General features: G+C 45.1%; 1 protein-coding gene across 3 annotated transcripts in view; it reads right to left on the bottom strand.

The window, feature by feature from the left end:
* Positions 1–21844, bottom strand: part of STAM2 (signal transducing adaptor molecule 2) — a 489661-nt gene that overhangs the window by 413836 nt on the left and 53981 nt on the right. For all 3 annotated transcript variants that reach the window (XM_078681742.1, XM_078681743.1, XM_078681744.1), the window contains exon 2: positions 2096–2180. In XM_078681742.1, the coding sequence (XP_078537868.1) occupies positions 2096–2180 (85 nt within the window). The remainder of the gene's footprint in view (positions 1–2095; positions 2181–21844) is intronic.

Here is a 21844-nt window from a genome sequence, read left to right as displayed (position 1 = left end):
AGCAAGCACAGCATCCTAACAAAAGGCACATGGCCAGGGGAGGAGAAACTGGGGAGGGTGGGTGGGAGGGCAGGTGAGGAGAAACTGGGGTGGGTGGGTGGGCAGGGGAGGAGAAACTGGGAAGGAGAAACTGGGGTGGGTGGGCAGAGGAGGAGAAACTGGGAAGGAGAAACTGGGTTGGGGAGGAGAAACTGGGGTGGGGGTGGTTAGGGGAGGAGAAACTGGGGTGGGTGGGCAGGGGAGGAGAAACTGGGGTGGGTGGGCAGGGGAGGAGAAACTGGGGTGGGTGGGTGGGCAGGGGAGGAGAAACTGGGGTGGGTGGGTGGGCAGGGGAGGAGAAACTGGGGTGGGTGGGTGGGCAGGGGAGGAGAAACTGGGGTGGGTGGGTGGGCAGGGGAGGAGAAACTGGGGTGGGTGGGTGGGCAGGGGAGGAGAAACTGGGGTGGGTGGGTGGGCAGGGGAGGAGAAACTGGGGTGGGTGGGTGGGCAGGGGAGGAGAAACTGGGGTGGGTGGGTGGGTGGGCAGGGGAGGAGAAACTGGGGTGGGTGGGTGGGCAGGGGAGGAGAAACTGGGGTGGGTGGGTGGGCAGGGGAGGAGAAACTGGGGTGGGTGGGTGGGTGGGCAGGGGAGGAGAAACTGGGGTGGGTGGGTGGGTGGGCAGGGGAGGAGAAACTGGGGTGGGTGGGTGGGTGGGCAGGGGTGGAGAAACTGGGGTGGGTGGGTGGGCAGGGGAGGAGAAACTGGGGTGGGTGGGTGGGTGGGCAGGGGAGGAGAAACTGGGGTGGGTGGGTGGGTGGGCAGGGGAGGAGAAACTGGGGTGGGTGGGTGGGTGGGCAGGGGAGGAGAAACTGGGGTGGGTGGGTGGGCAGGGGAGGAGAAACTGGGGTGGGTGGGTGGGAGGGGAGGAGAAACTGGGGTGGGTGGGTGGGAGGGGAGGAGAAACTGGGGTGGGTGGGTGGGAGGGGAGGAGAAACTGGGGTGGGTGGGTGGGCAGGGGAGGAGAAACTGGGGTGGGTGGGTGGGTGGGCAGGGGAGGAGAAACTGGGGTGGGTGGGTGGGTGGGCAGGGGAGGAGAAACTGGGGTGGGTGGGTGGGCAGGGGAGGAGAAACTGGGGTGGGTGGGTGGGTGGGCAGGGGAGGAGAAACTGGGGTGGGTGGGGAGAAACTTTCAGGGGAGGAGAAACTGGGGTGGGTGGGGAGAAACTTTCAGGGGAGGAGAAACTGGGGTGGGTGGGTGGGCAGGGGAGGAGAAACTGGGGTGGGTGGGTGGGCAGGGGAGGAGAAACTACAGGGGAGGAGAAACTGGGTTGGGTGAGTGGGCAGGGGAGGGGAGGGGAAACCGGGGCGGACAAGGCTTCCCAATGACAATAGGTCAAGCTTATGAATGTACTGCAAAGCCAGACCTAAACATCCATGTAGGTTAATGACTACCCTCTTTCCACCTGTGCTGCTGCCAAAGAAAACACCATAAATTATCGAGTAATCTTAGACACTTTAATAGCATTACAGTATCATATGCGTGCCCCTGAAAGTTCAACCTCAGCAGCTGGATAAATAACCAAAATGATCATAGCTGTGAGGAGGGCAACCAGTTTTTTTGCAGGCACACAACTCCTGCCCCATCAAAATATGTACTCCTGGATCACAACTTGTAGGTGGAGCCAACGCTGCTTTCTAGTGAAGCTCAGAAAACTGTCTGGCGACAGCTGTGCTTCTCAAGTCAGACCATAAAAAAGGGTTTATGATGTGGGTGTAGGAGTCAAGTAAAAGAGGAAGCAAGAGAGAGAGAAAGCACATGCAAGAGAGAAGCTACTTTAAAGCCAAGTTGGCAAGCCTTTATAATGAGAATCAGGCACAGTACATACAGAGTTAATCAGATTGGGCACATCAATTGAATTGCAGTGTAAAAAAAACATTTGTATTATTATAGACACCCTTTTATAGAGTAAAAGACTAAAAATGATAAAAGGTGAGGTTACCACCAATAGGTATATGCTATATGCAATTTTCTATCAAAAGTCACAGCTACTGTATCCAAACAACTGCTTAATTCAAGTGAAAAAAGGATCTTAAAGAGAATAAAGGCATTTTTACCCATTGGGAGTATTTCCAATTTTGTCACATATGTCCATAATAAGGCCCCAATCTTCGCTAGTGTTGTATTCATTTGTGGCTTTTTCTAAAATAAAAAAACAGAACCATTTTTCTAAAAATAATAAAACAGAACATTGAAAAAACATCATAAATAAGACGAACACGTTATGCAACAAAATTTGAATTATGGGCAGAATTCACCAATCGTTAAGGAAAACTATAACCATTTAGAAATTTGAAAAACTTAAGTATGTGTACATGAAATATACTGAAAGTGCAATACTTGAAGGGGAGAAATAAACACAGATATATTCAGAAAACACTATATTTAAACCGTTACACGAAACTCACTTATAAACTCTCTACGGCCACATTTAAAAACCTGTTTGGAAGAGGGCTACTAAATTCATTAGGAGTGAGCATATTGCGATCAGATGTAGTAATGCAAGTGGCCTGGGCTGGATTACAAGGTATGCCCATTAGCTGGTGGAGCTACAAATTTAACTTTCCAACTTTGGTGGTATAATGGACTTTTAGATTGCTAATTTCCAAACTCCTAAGAGTTGCAGGAATTTCACAGGGGACAGAAACATCCAAATAAATTATAAATAAGATAGGAAAAGTTCTGAAAAACAAATTAAAATATTAGCCGTGACGTAGAACGCAGTATTTTTTTTTTTAAGTGATAAATCTCATTAATCGTTTGACTACGAATAATCATGGGATTTTTTGATTAACTAAAGAGTTAACGATCTCTGCATATGAAGAAGTACGTTTGCTACATTACAATACTTAGTAAACAGATTGAGCATGAGCACATTTTTGGGAGTTAGGTGTCAGTTTACTTTTTTTAAGTAGCAGTTTCCTCCATTTGTAATTTTTACTGCTCCATCAATGCAGTTGGGGCACATTGTGTTTTTTCCTCAACAATTAACCATTCATTATCTATATATTCACAGAAAAAAACATAGGTTTCACACTCGTTATATAGTTAAAAATTAGCATTTAAAAAACCTTAGAAATTCACTGAAAAAACTATAGGTTTCACATGTTATAGTTACTGGACATTTCACTCCATTGAAATTCCCCCGTTATAGTTAGTTCAGTTAACTATAACTCGCGCGCCCGCAATGCACTGCTGATGACGTCACATATTACATCACTCATGACATGGTCAGTGACATCACCCATGACATCACTGATGACATCTCAAATGACATCGCTGATGACCTCATCTAGTGAATGTGTGTCTTTCTGAAAAATATTTTTTTTTTATATATGTATATCTAAAGTTCGATGGAAGAATAAATGGGTAAATAAATGTCTAAATGGATTTTTTTTGTAAAATTGATTGTATAACTGACTTAAGTGTATCTTAGTGAATACATGTATTAACGAGTAATGTTTAAATATGTAAATATATGTATCAGTGTCTCACTCTGTGTAGAAGTGGCTACATGGGTTGGTGAGTAGCTACATGAATGTGTATATGGCTTATTAGTTGGTTTTTTGAGTATGAGTGTATGTATGGTTCGGTGGGGGATATTACTTAGCGTATAGATGCATGAATGACTGACTCACTGTTTGTGTTTTGAAGACAGCAGGTGTGCAAGACAGTATGGGTGGATGAGTTTGTGTATGGGTGTGTTAGTGAGTGAATGACTGTCCTAATAGTGTCTTTATGAGTAAGTACATATGTTTTAATCTAGTATATGTGAGTTTTGATGTATACAAGTGAGTATATATGAGAGTGAGAGATTGGAAGATTTCCTGTATAAATAAGTATGTGTTTCTATAAGTGATTGTTTAAGAGAGTAAGTATGTGTATGTTTCTGTAGAAGTAAGTGTAGTGGTGTGTGTATAGCTGTATATGCAAGTAAATGGATGTTTGATAGTTTATTTGCATGTGTGAGTATGTGTGTGAGTAACTATGTATGAGTGTCGGTATGCAACAGGATGTATAGGTGTATGAGTACATATGATGAGTGAGTACATGTACGAGTGACTGTATAGAAATGTTGGTGAATGAGTGGATGTGTATGTAGATGTTGGAATTACTGAATAGTTTGTTGTAACTGGTGTTGGTATCTCCATTTGTTTGAAAATGTTATTTTCTATTTTCGAATGTGTGTATCAAAGGTTATATTATGGTGAGAGGAGATCTGCCACTCTTTAACAAGGATGATGTCATGAGTGATGTCATTTGAGATGTCATCAGTGGTGTCATGAGTGATGTCACTGACCATGTCATGAGTGATGTAATATGTGACGTCATCAGCAGTGCATTGCGGGCGCGCGAGTTATAGTTAACTGAACTAACTATAACGGGGGAATTTCAATGGTTTTGTATAAGTGAAATGTCCAGCTAACTATAACGTGTGAAACCTATAGTTTTTTTCACTTAATTTCCAAGGTTTTTTAAATGCTAATTTTTAACTATAACGTGTGTGAAACCTATGGTATTTTCCCTGAATTCCAAGGTTTTTTAAATGCTAATTTTTAACTATAACGTGTGTGAAACCTATGGTTTTTTCAGTGAATTTCTAAGGTGTTTTAAATGCTGATTCCTAACTATAACGTGTGTGAAACCTATGGTTTTTTCAGTGAATTTCTAAGGTTTTTTAAATGCAAATTTTTAACTATAACGTGGCTGAAACCTATGGTTTTTTCAGTGAATTTCAAAGGTTTGGTAAATGATAATTTTTAAATGTATTAATTGTTATATTTTTTATACTGATTTACCACATTATTTTAAATTATTTATTTTTAGATATTTTATTTTTTAAATTACATATTTTTTATATTTGAAAAATAATTTTTTATTAAAATATTGAAATTGTAATATTTTTTTATTTAATAATTTTTTTAATTTATATATATTTTATATATCAGGCAATGATATTCTATGGAAGGAAATTCAAGTTACTGGTAAGTACAGTTAAATTTATTTTTCAGGAATAGTAGTGAGCTGAAAGATGCAGCACTGAGGTCTCTCCTGATAACAGGTGAGTAAATCGGAATTCGTAGTTCGGCTGATTTTAGAGGAATTCTTTTAAGTTCCAAAACTCCACACTTAGAAGAATTTCCAAGTGAAACCAGTTAATGTTAGCCTATGGAAGGATATTCAAGTTACTGTAAGTATGGATAGAATTACTTTTCAGGATCAGTAGTTCGGCAGAATTTACAGGAATATTTTGCTCAATAGTGAAGAAAGGGGGCGGGGCCTGAGGTAACATGTGTGCAAACACACCCTATGGTGCGTTTTAGATTGGGGAATTAATTTCTCTTCAACCCTGAGGTCCCCTGTGAGCCAACTAGCCCACCAGGTACCTCCAGTATGCGCCAGGCAGCTGTGTTGCAGAGAGGTGTTCAAAGGGTACGCCCCCTTTTTACAACACTCTGCAACACAGCTCCGTGGCGCTTACTGGAGATACCTGTTAGACTAGTTGCCCCCTAGGGGACCTCTGGATTGAATAGGAATTAATTCCCCAGCTTAAAACACGCATCAAGGCATGTTTGCACTCACATCAACTCAAGCCCCGCCCCCTAACTTCACCACTGTGCAAACGCACCCTGTAGAGTGTTCAGTTGGGGGATTAAGTTCCCTTGCATACTGGGGATCCCTGGGGGCCAACTAGCCCACCAGGAACCTCCAGTATGCATCAGGAGGCTGCGTTGCAGAGAGCTGTAATGAGGCCACGCCCCTTTTTACACCTCTCTGCAATGCAGCCCCCTGGCGCGTTTGCAGAGGGGGAACTAATTCCCCTTGCATACTGGGGGTCCCTGGGGGCCAACTAGCCCACCAGGAGCCTCCAGTATGCGCCAGAGAGGTGTAAAATAATTACTTTACCCCGGGCGGTGACGGTCCCCGGGCCAGTGTGGGGGGGATTGGGGTCGCCCACACTTTTTCACTATGCCCCCGGGATTTAGTCCCTCCCCCGGGGGGTAATTTGAAAAAAAGCAGACCGTTTTGTACCCCGCGATTTTTTGAAGAAGAAAAAGAAATTGGCCTTGGGGGTCCTTGTGGGACCCCCTGAGCACGCCTATGGGGTCAGGGTGTTTCTACCCTGCCCCCTTTTTGCATTCTAGACGTTTGGTTTTCTCCTTTCTTGTGCCTCGGTCTACCGAGCACAAGATGGCTGCCAACACTTCCTGGTTTGGAGTGTTCACAGCCAATGAGCATGCAGCTCGTGCTCGGCAGGTACGAGTACCGTACGAGTAACTTACGCGTACCCTGCAATTTTTGTCAAAAATAAATTGGCGGGGGGGGCTTGGGGGGTCCTTGTGGGACCCCCTGAGCAGGCCTAGGGGGTCAGGGTGTTTCTACCCTGCTCCCTTTTTACGTTCTACACGTTTGTTTTTCTGCATTCTTGTGCCTCAGTCTACCGAGGCAGAAGATAGCTGCCAACACTTTCTGGTTTGGAGTGTTGACGGACAGTTGACAGCCAATGAGCATGCAGCTCGTGCTCGGAAAGGTACGCGTACGTACGAGTACCGTAAGCTTCTATAGATATACTTATGATTTTACTTATGATTTTCTCAGGAACTACTGAACGGATTTACACTATTTAACAAAAAGCGTGATCTGCTAACCGAACTCTACCTCTCTGCCAAATTTGGTGTAATTCCGTTCAGACGTTCGGGCTGTAGCCCTGGCTAAAGGTCCTATGGAAAATTGCATGGGGAAAACACGTTTTGGGACCCCCCCCTTTTTTCTTAGCCCCTGCTTCACGAATCCCCCCCAAACTTTCAGGGAAGGAGAGGAGCAGGCCATTTTCTTGGAGAAATTCGCAAAGATTCGTCCACCAGCGCCAAAGTTATTTCAAATAGAATGTTGCGGATTTCCTATGGAAACTAGGTTTTAACTATAACTACCTACAGTAGGATATATATATATATATATATATATATATATATATATATATATATCTCTCAATACAGCAATCCTCATAACCTCCACACGGGCGAAATGAAGAAGCGGACCCAACGGCTTCAGGCAAGGAGATGTTTTTATTTATTCCAACCTTTCCAGTTGACGTGTTTCGAGCTTCAAGTGCTCTTGTTCACACAACGAGCACCGCTTCAGCTATTCTTTTTAAAGTATGCTATGTGTGTCACCTCCCTCTGTGAGTCACATGACCACACTCCTAGACATAGAAAAGATACTGTTTTATTACAGCGTTCAAGTGTGAATAGCAGCATTGAATTTCACCACTATTTTCACTGAGTTATTGTTGTACAAATGCCTATTTGAATTATAATTTACGATTTATAACTTATAAATAATAAAAATCTTAAACAGCTTGAATGCTGGAAGAATAAAGTCACAGTGGCTAGTGCAATCAATAATTGTAATGCGAAATAAATACATATTAAAATATATAAACCTAAAATGCATCCATATATTTTAAAATCAATGGTAGCGATATTACTGCTTAGTGCGATTTTGTAGGCTCTTCATTAAAATCATGTAAACATTATAAAGTGCAATTGCAATTTCTCAAATAGATTAAATCATCCATTGTGATATCTGCAACCTATTCTCACTTATGCAAATTTCAACAATATGGGCAAAATTATGCATTTATGTTTGCAAGTTTCAGAGCCAATACATTGAGTAACGCCAACCTTGAGTTTACATTAACACCAGACCACTTATTGACATTTCAAACTAATTTCAATAAAATAAAATATCAACAATCTATACTCCTAGTGTATCTAAGATTACTAGTGATCATATACAGTATATATCCATTAGTCTGTGTGATATGCGTTTTTCTATTGTTAAGTGTTTTCTTTGTGCCAAACAGAACCTTTTACCATAAAAGGACCGTCTTAAACTTATTAATATTTAAAAAAGAAAAAACCTTCAAACACAAACCCTCACAAAGAGTGTATATACTAACAATTCATAGTGGTTTAAAAATGTGTCTGTCTACCAGGGAATTCGTCAATTCATGGTTGCCCTATGTAAGAATAACATGAATTAATTCATCAGAATGCAATAATTTTTGTGTAGATCATCAGTCTCAGTAAAGCCTCGGTATTGTAATTCTAGTTGTTATGAGGTTATAAAAAGTTGTGCAAATCTTCTGTTGAATTCAACCCATTGGGATGTTTGCTGTCAAGTTCTATTATATAACCAGTTTCCTTTCTCCTCAGAAGTTTTTCTCTGTTGCCACCTCTTCTTAGGGGGGCAACAGCGTCGATCACAAATTATGAAAGGTATGCTAGATTATTATTGTGTGTGGTCCTAAAGTGCCGTGCAACCAGATAGGCATTGTCATTATTTACGATTGCCCTGAGATGCTGCAAGATCCTATCGTGCACCTGTAGCTTGGTGCTGCCCACATACCGCAAGCCCCAGGTGCACGCCAGGACATATACAGCAAACTCAGTGCGACAGCTGTAATTGCCTTTGATCGCAATTTGAAAATTAGAGAAAGGAGTGTCATAATGGGTTGTGTTTGTCCCAAATGTACATGCTCGACAGGATGAGCATTTGTAAATGCAGGTACTGCCACAACCTAATTCAGGACTTGCTCTCACCAATCTGTTGCGCATGGATTTTGCTCTCCTGTAAGTTATGATAGGTGTATCGGGCAATCTACTTCCCAACACTCCATAAGTCATTATGATGGGCCAGTTCTTTTTAATGATCGACTTGATTTTCCTCACCTGCTTACTGAATGTCATTATCAAGCGAGGAGTATCATTATCTTCTACATCATTAGGGCTTTTGGGTGTCAATAAAGATTCCCTAGACCGTTCTTGTGTCGTAGTTAGTGCCTTTGATAGAGTCAGATCACTGTATCCTCTTGCTTTTAGGCGTCCTGCCATTTCTTTAGCTCCTTTCTCAAAGTTTCAGGAGAGCTACAGATTCTCTTAAGTCGCAGAAGCTCCCCATAGGTGATGCTTTCATTCAGGTATCTCGGATGTCAGCTGCTAGCATGTAAAATACTGTTGCCAGCAGTGGCCTTACGAAATAAAGATGTTGCAATTGTATGATTTTTTACTTCAATTTGTACATCTAAGAATTCCGATTTATTCTTACTAAGATTAGATATAAAGATATGGGATATACCAATAGTGAAAAAAAATACTTTCACAGTCTTGTAGAGGATTCAAAGTAGTGCAGCAACTAAATGTATCTGTGAAGATAATAGGGAAATAGGGAGAGGAGGCAGAATAACTATCAAGCCTCTCTATTGCTTAGCCCGGGGGTAGTGCTTTAACAATAGCAGGACCAACATCTGCATTCAGCCAAGTCTCCGTCAAAAATAAGATAGCAGGGTTTTCTTCTCTAACAGTAGATGGATTTCGACTGCGTGTTTAGGTAATGCGCGGTCGCATCATCGGTTCCTTATGAAGCCGAGTGAACGTGACCAGGCAAGCAAGGCAGCGTCAAGACTAGAACGCTGACCTAAAGGTTAAGTAAGCCCTCATGGATAGCAGTTGCCAAGTTTAAATGTGCAAACACGCAATATGTGAAAATTAAAAAGCAGCAATATCAAGAACGATTAAAAAAAAAAAAAGAGGAGCATTGAACACAGCTCCTTCAAACCAAACAGTAGCGCAATGAAGATAAAACCTAATAACATCAAGTTCGACCTCAGAGGGTGCCGGTCTTGGATAGAACCAAACTTGTTAGAAGTGGAGATTAAATTATAATAGAAAGTTGGGCACTACGCAGCTGATCTTTGTAGGTTCTGAGTTGAATGGTGGAAATCTGGCACTCTGCGTTTGGCCGGTGAGGAAGGAGTGGATCCATTCTAGGGGGTTGTCGCAAATGCCGGCGTCGTGGAGTCTTGCGCAGAGGGTGTGTAGGAGACGGTGACGAAGGCAGCAGAGACTTCCAGGAGGATGAGGGCAGCAGCTTTGCCACGGTCGAGGGTGCGGATGTCACCTGTAGCAGCTAGTAGAGTGGTCTCTGTGCTGTGGTTGCTTCTGAGGCCCGATTGGGAGAGCTCCAGAATCTTGTTCTTTTCGATGTATTCGAAAAGTTGGGCGTAGATGGCTTCCTCGATGACCTTGGCTGAGAATTGGAGCAGAGAGAGGGTCTGTAGTCCTTGAGGTCCGTCGGGTTGTCATAAGGTTTCTTCAGCAGTGGCTTGATCTCTGCATGCTTCCAGTCTTCCGGGAAGTTTGCGGACTCGGTGGAGCAGTTGATGATGCGGCAGAGGTCGGGTGCGATTGAGTTGCTGGTTATGTTGAAGATGTGGTGAGGGCAAGGAACTATAGGGGCTCTGGAGTGGTTCTCTTCATGATCCGGAGGGTGTCGTCAGAGGTGAGGGTAGTCTGGTTGGTCAATGTCTGCTGGGGGCTGGAGCCATTGTGTACGGTGGTTGCGGGTGGGGTGTGAGAGTCTTTGGTTGCGAACCTGTCTTAGATCACCTTAATCTTGCATTGGAAGAAGGTGGCAAGTTTGTTGCAGAGGTCTAGAGACGAGTGGATGTCTGCTGTCTCTGTGCTGGGTATAGCACATTTTTTGACAACTGTGAAACATTATTTGCTGTTGTGCGCGCTGGCATTGATACTTTCCTCAATGGCTACTTTCTTTGTTGTTCTGATGAGGCAGTAGTATGCGGTGACGGCGGATTTGAAGGCTTTGTGGTCTGCAGTATTCAAGCTGCTCCTCCATCTTTTCTTGAACCGTCTGCAGGTGCTCCTGGACTCTTGGAGGGTGGGGGAGAATCAGCTTGTTTTCTTGGGGGGGCTGCTTGCCTGAGAATTTTCTGAGGGGGGCCAGTGTGACAGGGCAGTTGGAGATCCAGCGGTGGAGGTTTCAAGCTGATGTGTTGGCGTCTGTGGATGTATGTGGTGGGGTCTTGCTGAGGGAGGTGGTGAGTTGGTCGCAGTGGTGGTCGGTCCAGTGTGGCATGGAGGTGTGGCTGACGGAGATGTTGTTGCTTGCGGCGAAGATGGGGTCAAGCGTGTGTCCTGATGAGTGGGTTGGTGTTGTGACCAGTTGTTTGTGTCCGATGATGGGGAGGGTCTCCAGTAGGGATGAGGTGTTGTGGTCTTTGACGTTGTCCAGGTGAAAATGTAGTTCGCCGAGGAGGATGTAGTCGGTTGATGTGAGAGTGTGGTGAGCTATGAAATCAGTTATTGCTTCACTGAAAGGGGAGGCGGGGTCTTGGAGGTCTGTAGATGAGGGTGTTGAGAGGATGGCATTCAGGTTGGTTTGGATCTGGAAGTGGAGGTGCTCCATTTCGGGTGAGTGGTTGTCAGAGCTGGTTGTGAGGCGGAGGGTGTCTTTGTGTACAATGGCCATGCCTCCTCCTGGTCGGTTGATGCAGTCCTTGGGGATGATTATGTATCCATCAGGGATGGCCGTTGCAATGTCCTGGACTGAGCTGGAGTTGATCTAGGTTTCTGTGAAGAAAGTGACATCGAGGGAGATGGAGTCAAGCAGGTCCCAGACCTCAAATATGTGTCTTTTGAGGGAGGGGGTGTTGAGTAGGATGCGTTTGAGGTAGTCAGGTCAAGTTCTGGTCTAGTTCTTGAGGGCCGTACGGTCAGTGGGTCTGGTGTGGGTAGTCAGGCGAGTTGCAGGTGTGGCAGGTGAACAGGCCTTGGGTGTTCCATGGCGATGAGAGGTGGCAAGCGGAGTGCTCTCCTGTGTTGAGGGTGTGGAGAGTGCTGGTGTCGTAGTGGTTGATGGTGTGAGGACCAGGGTCTGTGGCGCTGTGCGGTGTCCAGGCACGGAGGGGCGCAATCTTTTGATGTGGTATTCCAATACCACATCAAAAGATTGTTGGCGTTAGTAAACTCAGTGTACCCTCAAAGAGAGTCTTTCCCGGTTAGAACTGGATTCTCAATAGGACCACCTGCCACAGATTAGATTCTAGGCTGTAGATGGCTCTTGATGAAATTAATTATTTGAAAAGTACTTGCAGTTTCCGCACTTAACCACACTTTCCTCAGTGCACATCTAAATTTAATTCAGCCAAACAAGCCTGTAAGAGGCTTTTGAACTCGTTTGGGTGAAAGAATGTGTTCCTGTTGAGGCCGACCTGCCAAGCCAGGTCTTTCCTGAATCTGAAACAAGCATCCTGGGACTGCTTTCGGGCTAACACCCCTCATCAGCCAGGTTAGCTGGAATCCAGTGGCAAAGTGAACAAGGGACCCATGTCTTGGCATACCCTGCCAAAGTAGGACGAACAAAGCAAAACTCAAGGAGATGATGGACAGAGCGCTAAAACTTTCCAGACACTCACCCCAAGTTGCTCACTTTGCCACTGGATTCAAGCAAGCCTTCCTTGCACTAAGTTTGGCACGTTAGCTTAGCTTGATGTTGTACATTATTAATTGCTCTCGAGTCTGACTAAAAGCTTTTTGTAGCTGTTTAAATGTAAACTAGGAGTCAGCTGCATAGAGATCACCAATTCACAACACACCTGTGTCACACCAGTTCACCTCGGAAGCTTTGTGGCCTATCAGCCTAAAGTGAGAGAGGTATCACAAGGGTGTTTTGGGAGCATATGCCTTTCCTGAGAACGACAGATCTCTTCCAGCAGCATTGTCATACGGACAAGTTTAGCAGATGCGCGGTCTGGAGTTACCCATTCCGTATGCAAAGGTCAACAAGTATGGCGCCAATGCCTGGCACAGAAATCCAGTTTCTCTACTTATTTCTTTTGCCAATCATGATGTTATCCATTACAATAGTACAGCTAGATGAGAATATAAAAAATTTGGGAACTGATTAAGTCATAAAATGTTAAAATTTAACTGTTGCCCTTTCTTTTCCATAACAATTCAACCTTTATCGTTGCAGCAGATGTTAGAATAAGAACGCAACAGTACTATCCTCTTCAGCAGTGGTATGCATCTCACCATCTATAAGGATAGGCACCTCCATTAGCATATGCATGTCTGCCGCACTGACAACTCTCACCAGATTGCCCTCATACTGCCCCTTAGTGATAAATACTGATTCCAAGGTTTTCAAATGTGTCTAGTGACCTGAATATGTGAGTGTTAGGGGGCATATATTGACTCTGTTTAATGCCTCTTCACAAAAGAAATAGACATGACTTATCTCAGTTGCTCCTTAAACCAGACATGGTAGTGAAATTGTTAAAGAAACTGTTCTTGTGCCCTGGGTGCACCACGTATAGAAGGTGATTGTCAGCATATAGGGAAATTACATGTGTGGCACCAAGCACTAGAACGGCCCCTTCTCACTGCACACGACATAGGCTCCATATCCAGTACTAAAAGCCATGGGAATAGATAGCAGTCCTGACGAACTCCATACGTTATTTGCCTGCTCTCTGAAATCACTCAACCCTGCAGACTCTCTCCAATGTACTACTATTGAATATATAGCATTATTTGCAGGCCATAAATCATGATCTTTGAAACATCATACTGATAATCCCAACTCAACATGACCAGTGCTTTCTCTAGATCAAGAGAGACAATAGTGGAAATTCAGCTCTTGTTCGGAAGGCCACTTACTTCATGGTATAGTTTTATAAATAGGGTGATGTGCTAAGTCCTAGTATAAACCCATTCTGGTCAGGATGGTCCAGAGATGGGAGTATGGCCAATAATCTACTTGCTGATATATTTACCATTATCAGTGTTTAGCATCAACAAGGGCCGATAAAAGGCCCTCTCCTACACCTCAAGTTCCAGCTTAGGAATCATCGCCAGCCGTGCGCATCTGGCTGAAGGCAGTAATTAGCCCATATTGGGTAAAACAATAAATCTATCAGAGGCAGGAAAATAACATTGTCAAAAGTGGTATGACATTTCGGAGAGGAGGCATCTGTTCCTGGTGTTGTCATGAAATATTAACTTAAGTTCTGGTAAGGTGTACTAAGCAGCGATTGGCACATACAAATCTTCTCTACACTCTGGTTTCCATGTCGGAAGCATGCTCTTCCCAACAAATATGTAAGATTTATAGAGCAAGTGGGCAGGTATAGAAAGAGATATAGCATTCATCAGAGATATCATTAATGCCTCCCTGCTTGCTGCATATCCCTACTTGAGTCGCTCAGTGCAGTCAGTGTGAGCGTGTTTGTTTCTGCTTTGACTACTCATTCATTTCATAAAGCTTTATTCGGAGCATAGAAAACATGTCCATAAAAGCACACACAGTTATAAATACAGTACATTTGATCAATTTAAAAAAAAGACACATTGTACTTTATTATACAGAAGGGGATGAAATAAATATTTAAAAGCACATACTTTTCCTGGCACCAATTGCTTTAAGCAGGAAAGTAGCAGTAAAGAAGCAGATGTCCGGGTGATGCAAATTAAAAAGCAGTTTCATAGAGTCATTAATTGTTCTTACTCCAAATCTTTTCAGCATAGGCTTTAGGAAAATTTTCCGCAGTTCACCATACAGTTGGCACAATAAAAGAAAGTGTACAGTGCTCTGCTCAGCATTATTATCACAAGCACAGGGTCCAGATGGACGCATTTTTACGATGGGGCACGCAACCAAGTAATGCACTGTCCCCATCCTCATCCTGGTCAGCACAAACTGATGCGAAACTCTAGTCACCTGAGTCAAGTACGGTTGGAGTCCAATAAAGTCATTCATACTGTTATACAGCATACAGGTATAGAGATTCGGTTCCTCCAATGCACGCCTCTCTGCACAATAATTCAAGAAGGTGACTTTCAAATTAGGCTTGGAAATGTCAGAGGCACAGTGTCGATCATTGGATACATTAAGCCCAAAAACCTTTTGAAAACTGTCAATCGTATATTTGATCCATGGGATCTTTAAATGATGATCCAAAGTGAGGCAATCATTGATAATGGCTCTATTCAGGGAGGTACCATCATTCTGCCATACCGAGCGCCACAATAATAGGGGTCTTAACATAATCATATCATTTAGAAATTGAATCCCAGTTCCTTGTGGACCAAGTTATTAGAGGTAGATTTGGGTAAACACAGAAGCCTTTTCAAAAAATTATTCTCCTCTACCTGCAGACTCCCGGCTGGTGACACACCCCATACTCCAGCCCCATAGAGGGCCGTGGAAAGACATCTGGATTGGAAAATATTTAACATGTCTTTAATCCGCCTATTCCCCAACTTCTTAACGAAAACAAATACCCCATTAGCACTCCTCGTCATCTTTGTTTTAACTGCCTTATGCTCTATATCCCAGCAGCCGTTTTTGGAAAATGTAATCCCCAGGTAGCAAAAATTATCAACTTTATGGACCGGTTCACCTTCTATGAAATAATGGGAATTAGATTTTGTTTTAGATCGCCCTGTCCCACACTCCATAACATAAGTTTTAGTTCTATTAATCACCAGTTTCCTGCTTTTGATGAACTGTACAAACCTGTCCATCAAACGTTGAAGGCCTAATGGGGTCCTAGACAGCAAAACGGCATCATCCGCATAGAGTAACACAGGGATGTTAAAGTTGTTAACTCTCGGGGCATCTGCCGTAACGGTCTGTAGAACAGAATCCACCTCGTTAATGAAGAGTGTGAAAAGCAGGGGTGCCAAAACACACCCCTGCCTTATTCCCCTCCCTTTCCTGAACTTGCTAGTACACGCCCAGTTAGGTCCATACCGGACACTGGTGCATAATTTTTCGTACAGGCGAGCCAGGAAATAGACTATACCTTCAGGTGCTCCCATTTCGATCAGTTTGGCCCAGAGTATAGCGTGGTCTACCATATCAAAAGCGCTGCTTAGGTCAGCGAAACATAAATATATAGACCCTTTTTTGGCCTGGGTATATTTCCCTACCAAAAGTTCTAAGTTTAAGCATTGCTCAATGGTGCCACGCCCTTTCCTAAACCCAAACTGACTGTTGGTTAAAATCCCGTTGGTCTCTGCCCATTCCTCTAATCTGACTAAAAGGACCCGGCTCATAACTTTTACAGACGAATCCAGTAAGGATATTGGCCGGTAATTTTTTGCGTCACCCCGATCACCTTTTTTTAAAGATAGGGACAATTATTGATTCTGCCCATGTTAACGGTATCTCACAACAAACTGCTGCGTTAAAAGTCTTAGCCAACAATGGGCCCCATATCTCCGGGGCCGTCTTGTACACATCTATAGGCACCCCATCTGGTCCCTGGGCCTTCCCTCCCTTACTAGCCCTGATGCTATCCATGACCTCAGGTGTGGTAATATTTAGGGCAACAATGGGCCAACCATCTCCAAAGGAGACCGGTCCATTACCAGAGTCAAAAATAATGGAGAAATGTTGGATCCACGATTCCATGCTCACATTTGATGTTAGCTCCGGTACCTTCTCATCCTTAAGAAATGGGCAGTTCACAGTGGCCCAAAACAGTGTACAATTTTTCAATTCAGCAGCTTGGCTAAGATTGTCCCAAGCTTCCTGCTGGAGTTCGGCCTTTCTGCGCTTAAGGGTCAAATTGTAATCCAGCCTAAGTTGGATCACCAGGCTCTTATCTCTGGGTTTAACTGCTAGGGCCTCTTTTAGACCTTTCCGGGCGATAGTGCAAGCATGGTCAAACCAGCCCCTTTGTAGTCTGCTCTTTTGCCCACCTATTCTGGTGAACTTTTTGTTGATGATTGCATTAATTCTAACAAAGTGATCAATACTTTCAGCCGTGATTGCTTCCTGCTCGAGGATCGCCGTAATTTCTGTCAAACAATTATTAATGATAGAATCAGATGTTATTTCTGCCTTATCCCCTTTCCACCTCAGCCTGAAACCATTGGGTCTATGGGATTCAATATTAACAACAGTACCCGAATGGGAAACAGGGGCAGATTTCCATATCATGGCTTCAATAGTTAAGCAATTATGGTCACTTAGCATAACATCAACCACCTTTGGTTCTGAGCACAAGGGGATTAGGTTAGAAGACATGCACATAAAATCAATGACAGTATTAGCCCCCCCTCCCTATGAAAGTCGGTAAACTTTCTCCCAAGTCATTCTTCCCATTTTCCAAAATTTCCATATCGTGGGCTACCAATAAACTGTTCAGAGATTCTCCATACAGATTATGGGGAAAATGGACATCGGCGTCCCCTAGACGATCGAAGACACCACATAAATTCTGATAGGATAAGGGGCAAACTGAAATGTTAAAATCCCCCGCAAAGATAAATTCATAAACAACATTAAAATTATTCACAATACTACTTAACGCATTTTCTAAGTCATTTATTACTGTGTGCCTGGTACCATCAAATATATTATTATAGAAATTAATCAAAAGGATATTTCTACCTGCTTCTTGTTCTAGCCATAAAATTTGGGAGTGAGCCCCCACTAATACATGCTTTTTCACCAAAATTGGTAACTTGACTGAAATCAAAACCAACAGCCCCCCTTTTGCCCTACCAGAGGGTGATGCCAAGGCGGGAAGTTCGTAGGATACAAAGCCATCATTACCCTTGAAATTTTTACACCAGGTTTCCTGCAGGCAAATAATGTCAAAAAGACCAATAAATTCTTTCCATCCTAAAATATCCTCTTTGGCCATCAAGCCTGCAACATTCCAACTGGCGATATAGCAAGTTCCACTTTTCCTACAATGGCTAGCATTTGGTGGGCCATCGCTAGATATGGACATGTTCTCATTTAAATTAAAAACCTGAGTGTTATGCCTAGAAGTCTCGTCATTTCCTCCAATGGACACACATTCTATAGTCACACTATTTACCAATTCATTTTCTGACATGGTTGACTCTCCATTACGATTTTGGGATGGCTGAGTAGTCTTTAGTCAGTCATTTGAGTATAAACCGCTCAGGGCTTGATATCGATTGAACGTTGGTACCTCCAAGCCCCTATGCCTAGAGTCCCCCCAGCCTCCTCTCCCCCCAGGACTTAGTTTAGGCTGAGCAAATAAATGCCTATAAAAATATCCCAGGGGTCTAAGTGTTATTCCTTGGTCGCTAGGTGGGCGTGAGGTAGCTCTGATCAGAGAGGTACAGGCTAGATGCGGGTCCTTAAAATTCACTATCACACAGTCACCACTAATATTTTTCTCCGATTTACCAATCCAATTAGTCCTGGTTGTAGCCAAGATCTGATCGGTTAAATCTAATGGAAAACCACATTCCTGGTTAAGCCAACTCACAGTTTTATTCTTTAATGACTCATGGGATTCCATGTCACCGTGAGCCCCTGACTCATTCACAGGTGGTACGTTGGTCAGAACTGCCACATACGGGGCGCAATCTGGCGGTAAATCCGGTTGGGAATACCCATATCGCCTAGGTTTCCCTGTCCCTGACTTTGGTTTAGCCCCTGGGGTGTTGGCAGTCACTATATTTGGGACTAACACAGGCCTGATATTAGGGGCAGCCTCTGTTACTATGGCTTTTTCAACAGGGGTGATCATCTGAATCACCGCTGGAGGTGAATCACTAAACTTCTTGCTAGCTTCAGGGGTAACATGGTCTGAGTTAGATTCCTTCAATAAACCCCCTAATCTCACCACCTCCCCTGTAATAAAATCCAGTTTATCCATTAATGGTTTGATTAATATCTCAACCTTGGCATCAATGATATTAATAAGCAAATGAAGCTGGTCAGAGTCTAATGTTATCTGGTGACTGTTGGCCATAATGGTAGGGTCACAGCTAGTGGTATCAGCTACAGGGGCTAATCTCTTCTTAGCCGGTTTACCTCCTCGTTTTTGTAAAATAGGCCTCCCAAAACTTCTGCCTGATCTTAATGTTCTCTGTATTCTGGGGGCAGGAGAATCAAGTACACTTAAATCAGAAACCGGGGAAGCAGGTACTATATCGTTGGGGGGACACTCAGAGCTAACTAGATTAGACTCATCCCCCGTTATTATATTAGTTACGCTAGCCAAATTTGACTCATCCCCAGTTATTGCATTAATTAGGAATGCTACAGGGGGGTCTGGATCACAAGTAACATCAACTAGAATAGTTGATACCGGCGTTGGTAAGGGGGATTTTAATAGAGGCACTGGTAAAGAGCCACGTCCCAGGGAGAGTCGCCGCTCTTTATTTATGTTATCCACTACCTTGATAAGATAATTATCAAGGGTATTTACACTGCTCTCTTTCGACATAATTACACACTAAATCACACAAATATATTAAAAACGAATATAAGCCTTAATGAATAATAGTGGAATATCCACACAATTTAAGATAGGTAGCCCAGCACGGGGGGGGATCAGTCACAATAGTTCTTTAGTCAGTTGTAGAAGTTCAGTACCTTTTAATTATCTCCTGTATCGTCCCGGATGCAGGGTCCGTGGCCCTGCCCTGTCTACTTCTGTCTCTGACTGTCTAGGACTGTCCCGCCCTGGTCCCGGGCTTCTCCCGGCCAGCTCCCGCACGCGACTTGCGGGTGCGAGGGGCGTTCCGTGCTTTAAAGCGCCTCCGGGCGCTCGTGTGGCGTCACTCCCGCCGCCGGGGCACCTGGGTAGTGTAGTCCTGCGGCGTCACCGGGAGTTCTGGAGCGCTGGCCGTTTCCCTCCCGGCAGTGCTGGAGCGCTAGCTGTAGACACGCTGGCCGTTCACCTCACAGCTGTTAGTGAGACCCCCAAGGAGCTCTGGGCGCTCCGTGCTTTAAAGCGCCTCCGGGCGCTCGTGTGGCGTCACTCCCGCCGCCGGGGCACCTGGGTAGTGTAGTCTTGCGGCGTCACCGGGAGTTCTGGAGCGCTGGCCGTTTCCCTCACGGCAGTGCTGGAGCGCTAGCTGTAGACACGCTGGCCGTTCACCTCACAGCTGTTAGTGAGACCCCCAAGGAGCTCTGGGCGCTCCGTGCTTTAAAGCGCCTCCGGGCGCTCGTGTGGCGTCACTCCCGCCGCCGGGGCACCTGGGTAGTGTAGTCCTGCGGCGTCACCGGGAGTTCTGGAGCGCTGGCCGTTTCCCTCACGGCAGTGCTGGAGCGCTAGCTGTAGACACGCTGGCCGTTCACCTCACAGCTGTTAGTGAGACCCCCAAGGAGCTCTGGGCGCTCCGTGCTTTAAAGCGCCTCCGGGCGCTCGTGTGGCGTCACTCCCGCCGCCGGGGCACCTGGGTAGTGTAGTCCTGCGGCGTCACCGGGAGTTCTGGAGCGCTGGCCGTTTCCCTCACGGCAGTGCTGGAGCGCTAGCTGTAGACACGCTGGCCGTTCACCTCACAGCTGTTAGTGAGACCCCCAGACTACTCATTCCAGCATGCAGTCCAACCTGTCCCTTCTTTCATTATGTATGCTCTCTGCGTATTCCCGGTAGTCCATACAATTCACCTTCTCCTAGAGTGTGGTATGCTTTTCTGTAGCTCCTGAAAGTTCCCCAATCAACGTGCTATCTTGATTGTCTCTTATCCACTTCCAGATCCAAACCAACCTGAACCTCTCAACACCCTCATCTACAGACCTCCAGGACCCTGCCTCCCCTTTCAGTGAAGCAATAACTGATTTCATAGCTCACCAAGCTCTCACGTCAACTGACTACATCCTCCTCGGTGAACTCAATTTTCACCTGAACAACATCAAAGACCACAACACCTCATGCCTACTGGAGAACCTCACCACCATCGGACACAAACAACTGGTCACAACACCAACCCACTCATCAGGACACACGCTTGACTGCATCTTCCCCGCAAGCACCAACATCTCCGACAGCCACACCTCAATGCCACACTGGACTGACCACCACTGTGTCCACTTCTTCACCAAACTCGCCGTAAGCCACCATGCCCACCGCAATCCTTGCAGAAGCTGGAACAAGTTCACCGAAGATCAACTCACCACCTCCCTCAGCAAGACCCCACCACATACATCCACAGACGCCAACACATCAGCTTGCAACCTCCACCGCTGGATCTCCAACTGCCCCGTCACACTGGACCCCCTCAGAAAATTCTCAGGCAAGCAGCCCCCCCCCCCCCAAGAAAGCAAGCTGGTTCTCCACCACCCTCCAAGACTCCAGGAGCACCTGCAGACGGTTCGAGAATAGATGGAGGAGCAGCATGAATACTGCAGACCACAAAGCCTTCAAATCCGCTGTCACCGTATACTACTGCCTCATCTGAACAACAAAGAAAGTAGCCATTGAGGAAAGTATCACCGCAAACAACAGCAAATAACTTTTCACAGTTGTCAAAAAATGTGCTATACCCATCACAGAGACAGCAGACATCCACTCGTCTCTAGACCTCCACAACAAACTTGCCACCTTCTTCCAATGCAAGATTAAAATGATCTAAGACAGGTTCGCAACCCCACCCGCAACCACCGTACCCAATGGCTCCAGCCCCCAGCAGACCTTGACCAACTAGACTACCCTCACCTCTGACGACACCCTCCGGATCATGAAGAGAACCACTCCAGAGCCCCTTCAGTTCCTTGCCCTCACCACATCTTCAACAGAGCCGCAACTCAATCGCAACCGAACTCTGCCGCATTATCAACTGCTCCACCGAGTCCGCAAACTTCCCGGAAGCATGCAGAGATCAAGCCACTGCTGAAGAAACCTTATGCCAACCCGACGGACCTCAAGTACACCAGACCCATCTCTCTGCTCCAATTCTCAACCAAGGTCATCGAGGAAGCCATCAATGCCCAACCCTTCGAATACATCGAAAAGAACAAGATTCTGCAGCTCTCCCAATCGGGCCTCAGAAGCAACCACAGCACAGAGACCACTCTACTAGCTGCTACAGATGACATCCGCACCCTCAACCGTGGCAAAGCTGCTGCCCTCATCCTCCTGGAAGTTTCTGCTGTCTTTGTCACCGTCTCTCACATACCCTCTGCGCAAGACTCCACGACGCCGGCATTTGCGACAACCC

Source organism: Lissotriton helveticus, chromosome 3_1 (genome assembly GCF_964261635.1).
Source record: "Lissotriton helveticus chromosome 3_1, aLisHel1.1, whole genome shotgun sequence".
Classification (NCBI taxonomy): domain Eukaryota; kingdom Metazoa; phylum Chordata; class Amphibia; order Caudata; family Salamandridae; genus Lissotriton; species Lissotriton helveticus.
Note: the sequence above shows the minus strand (reverse complement) of the source record. Positions and strands in the feature narration are given on the sequence as shown.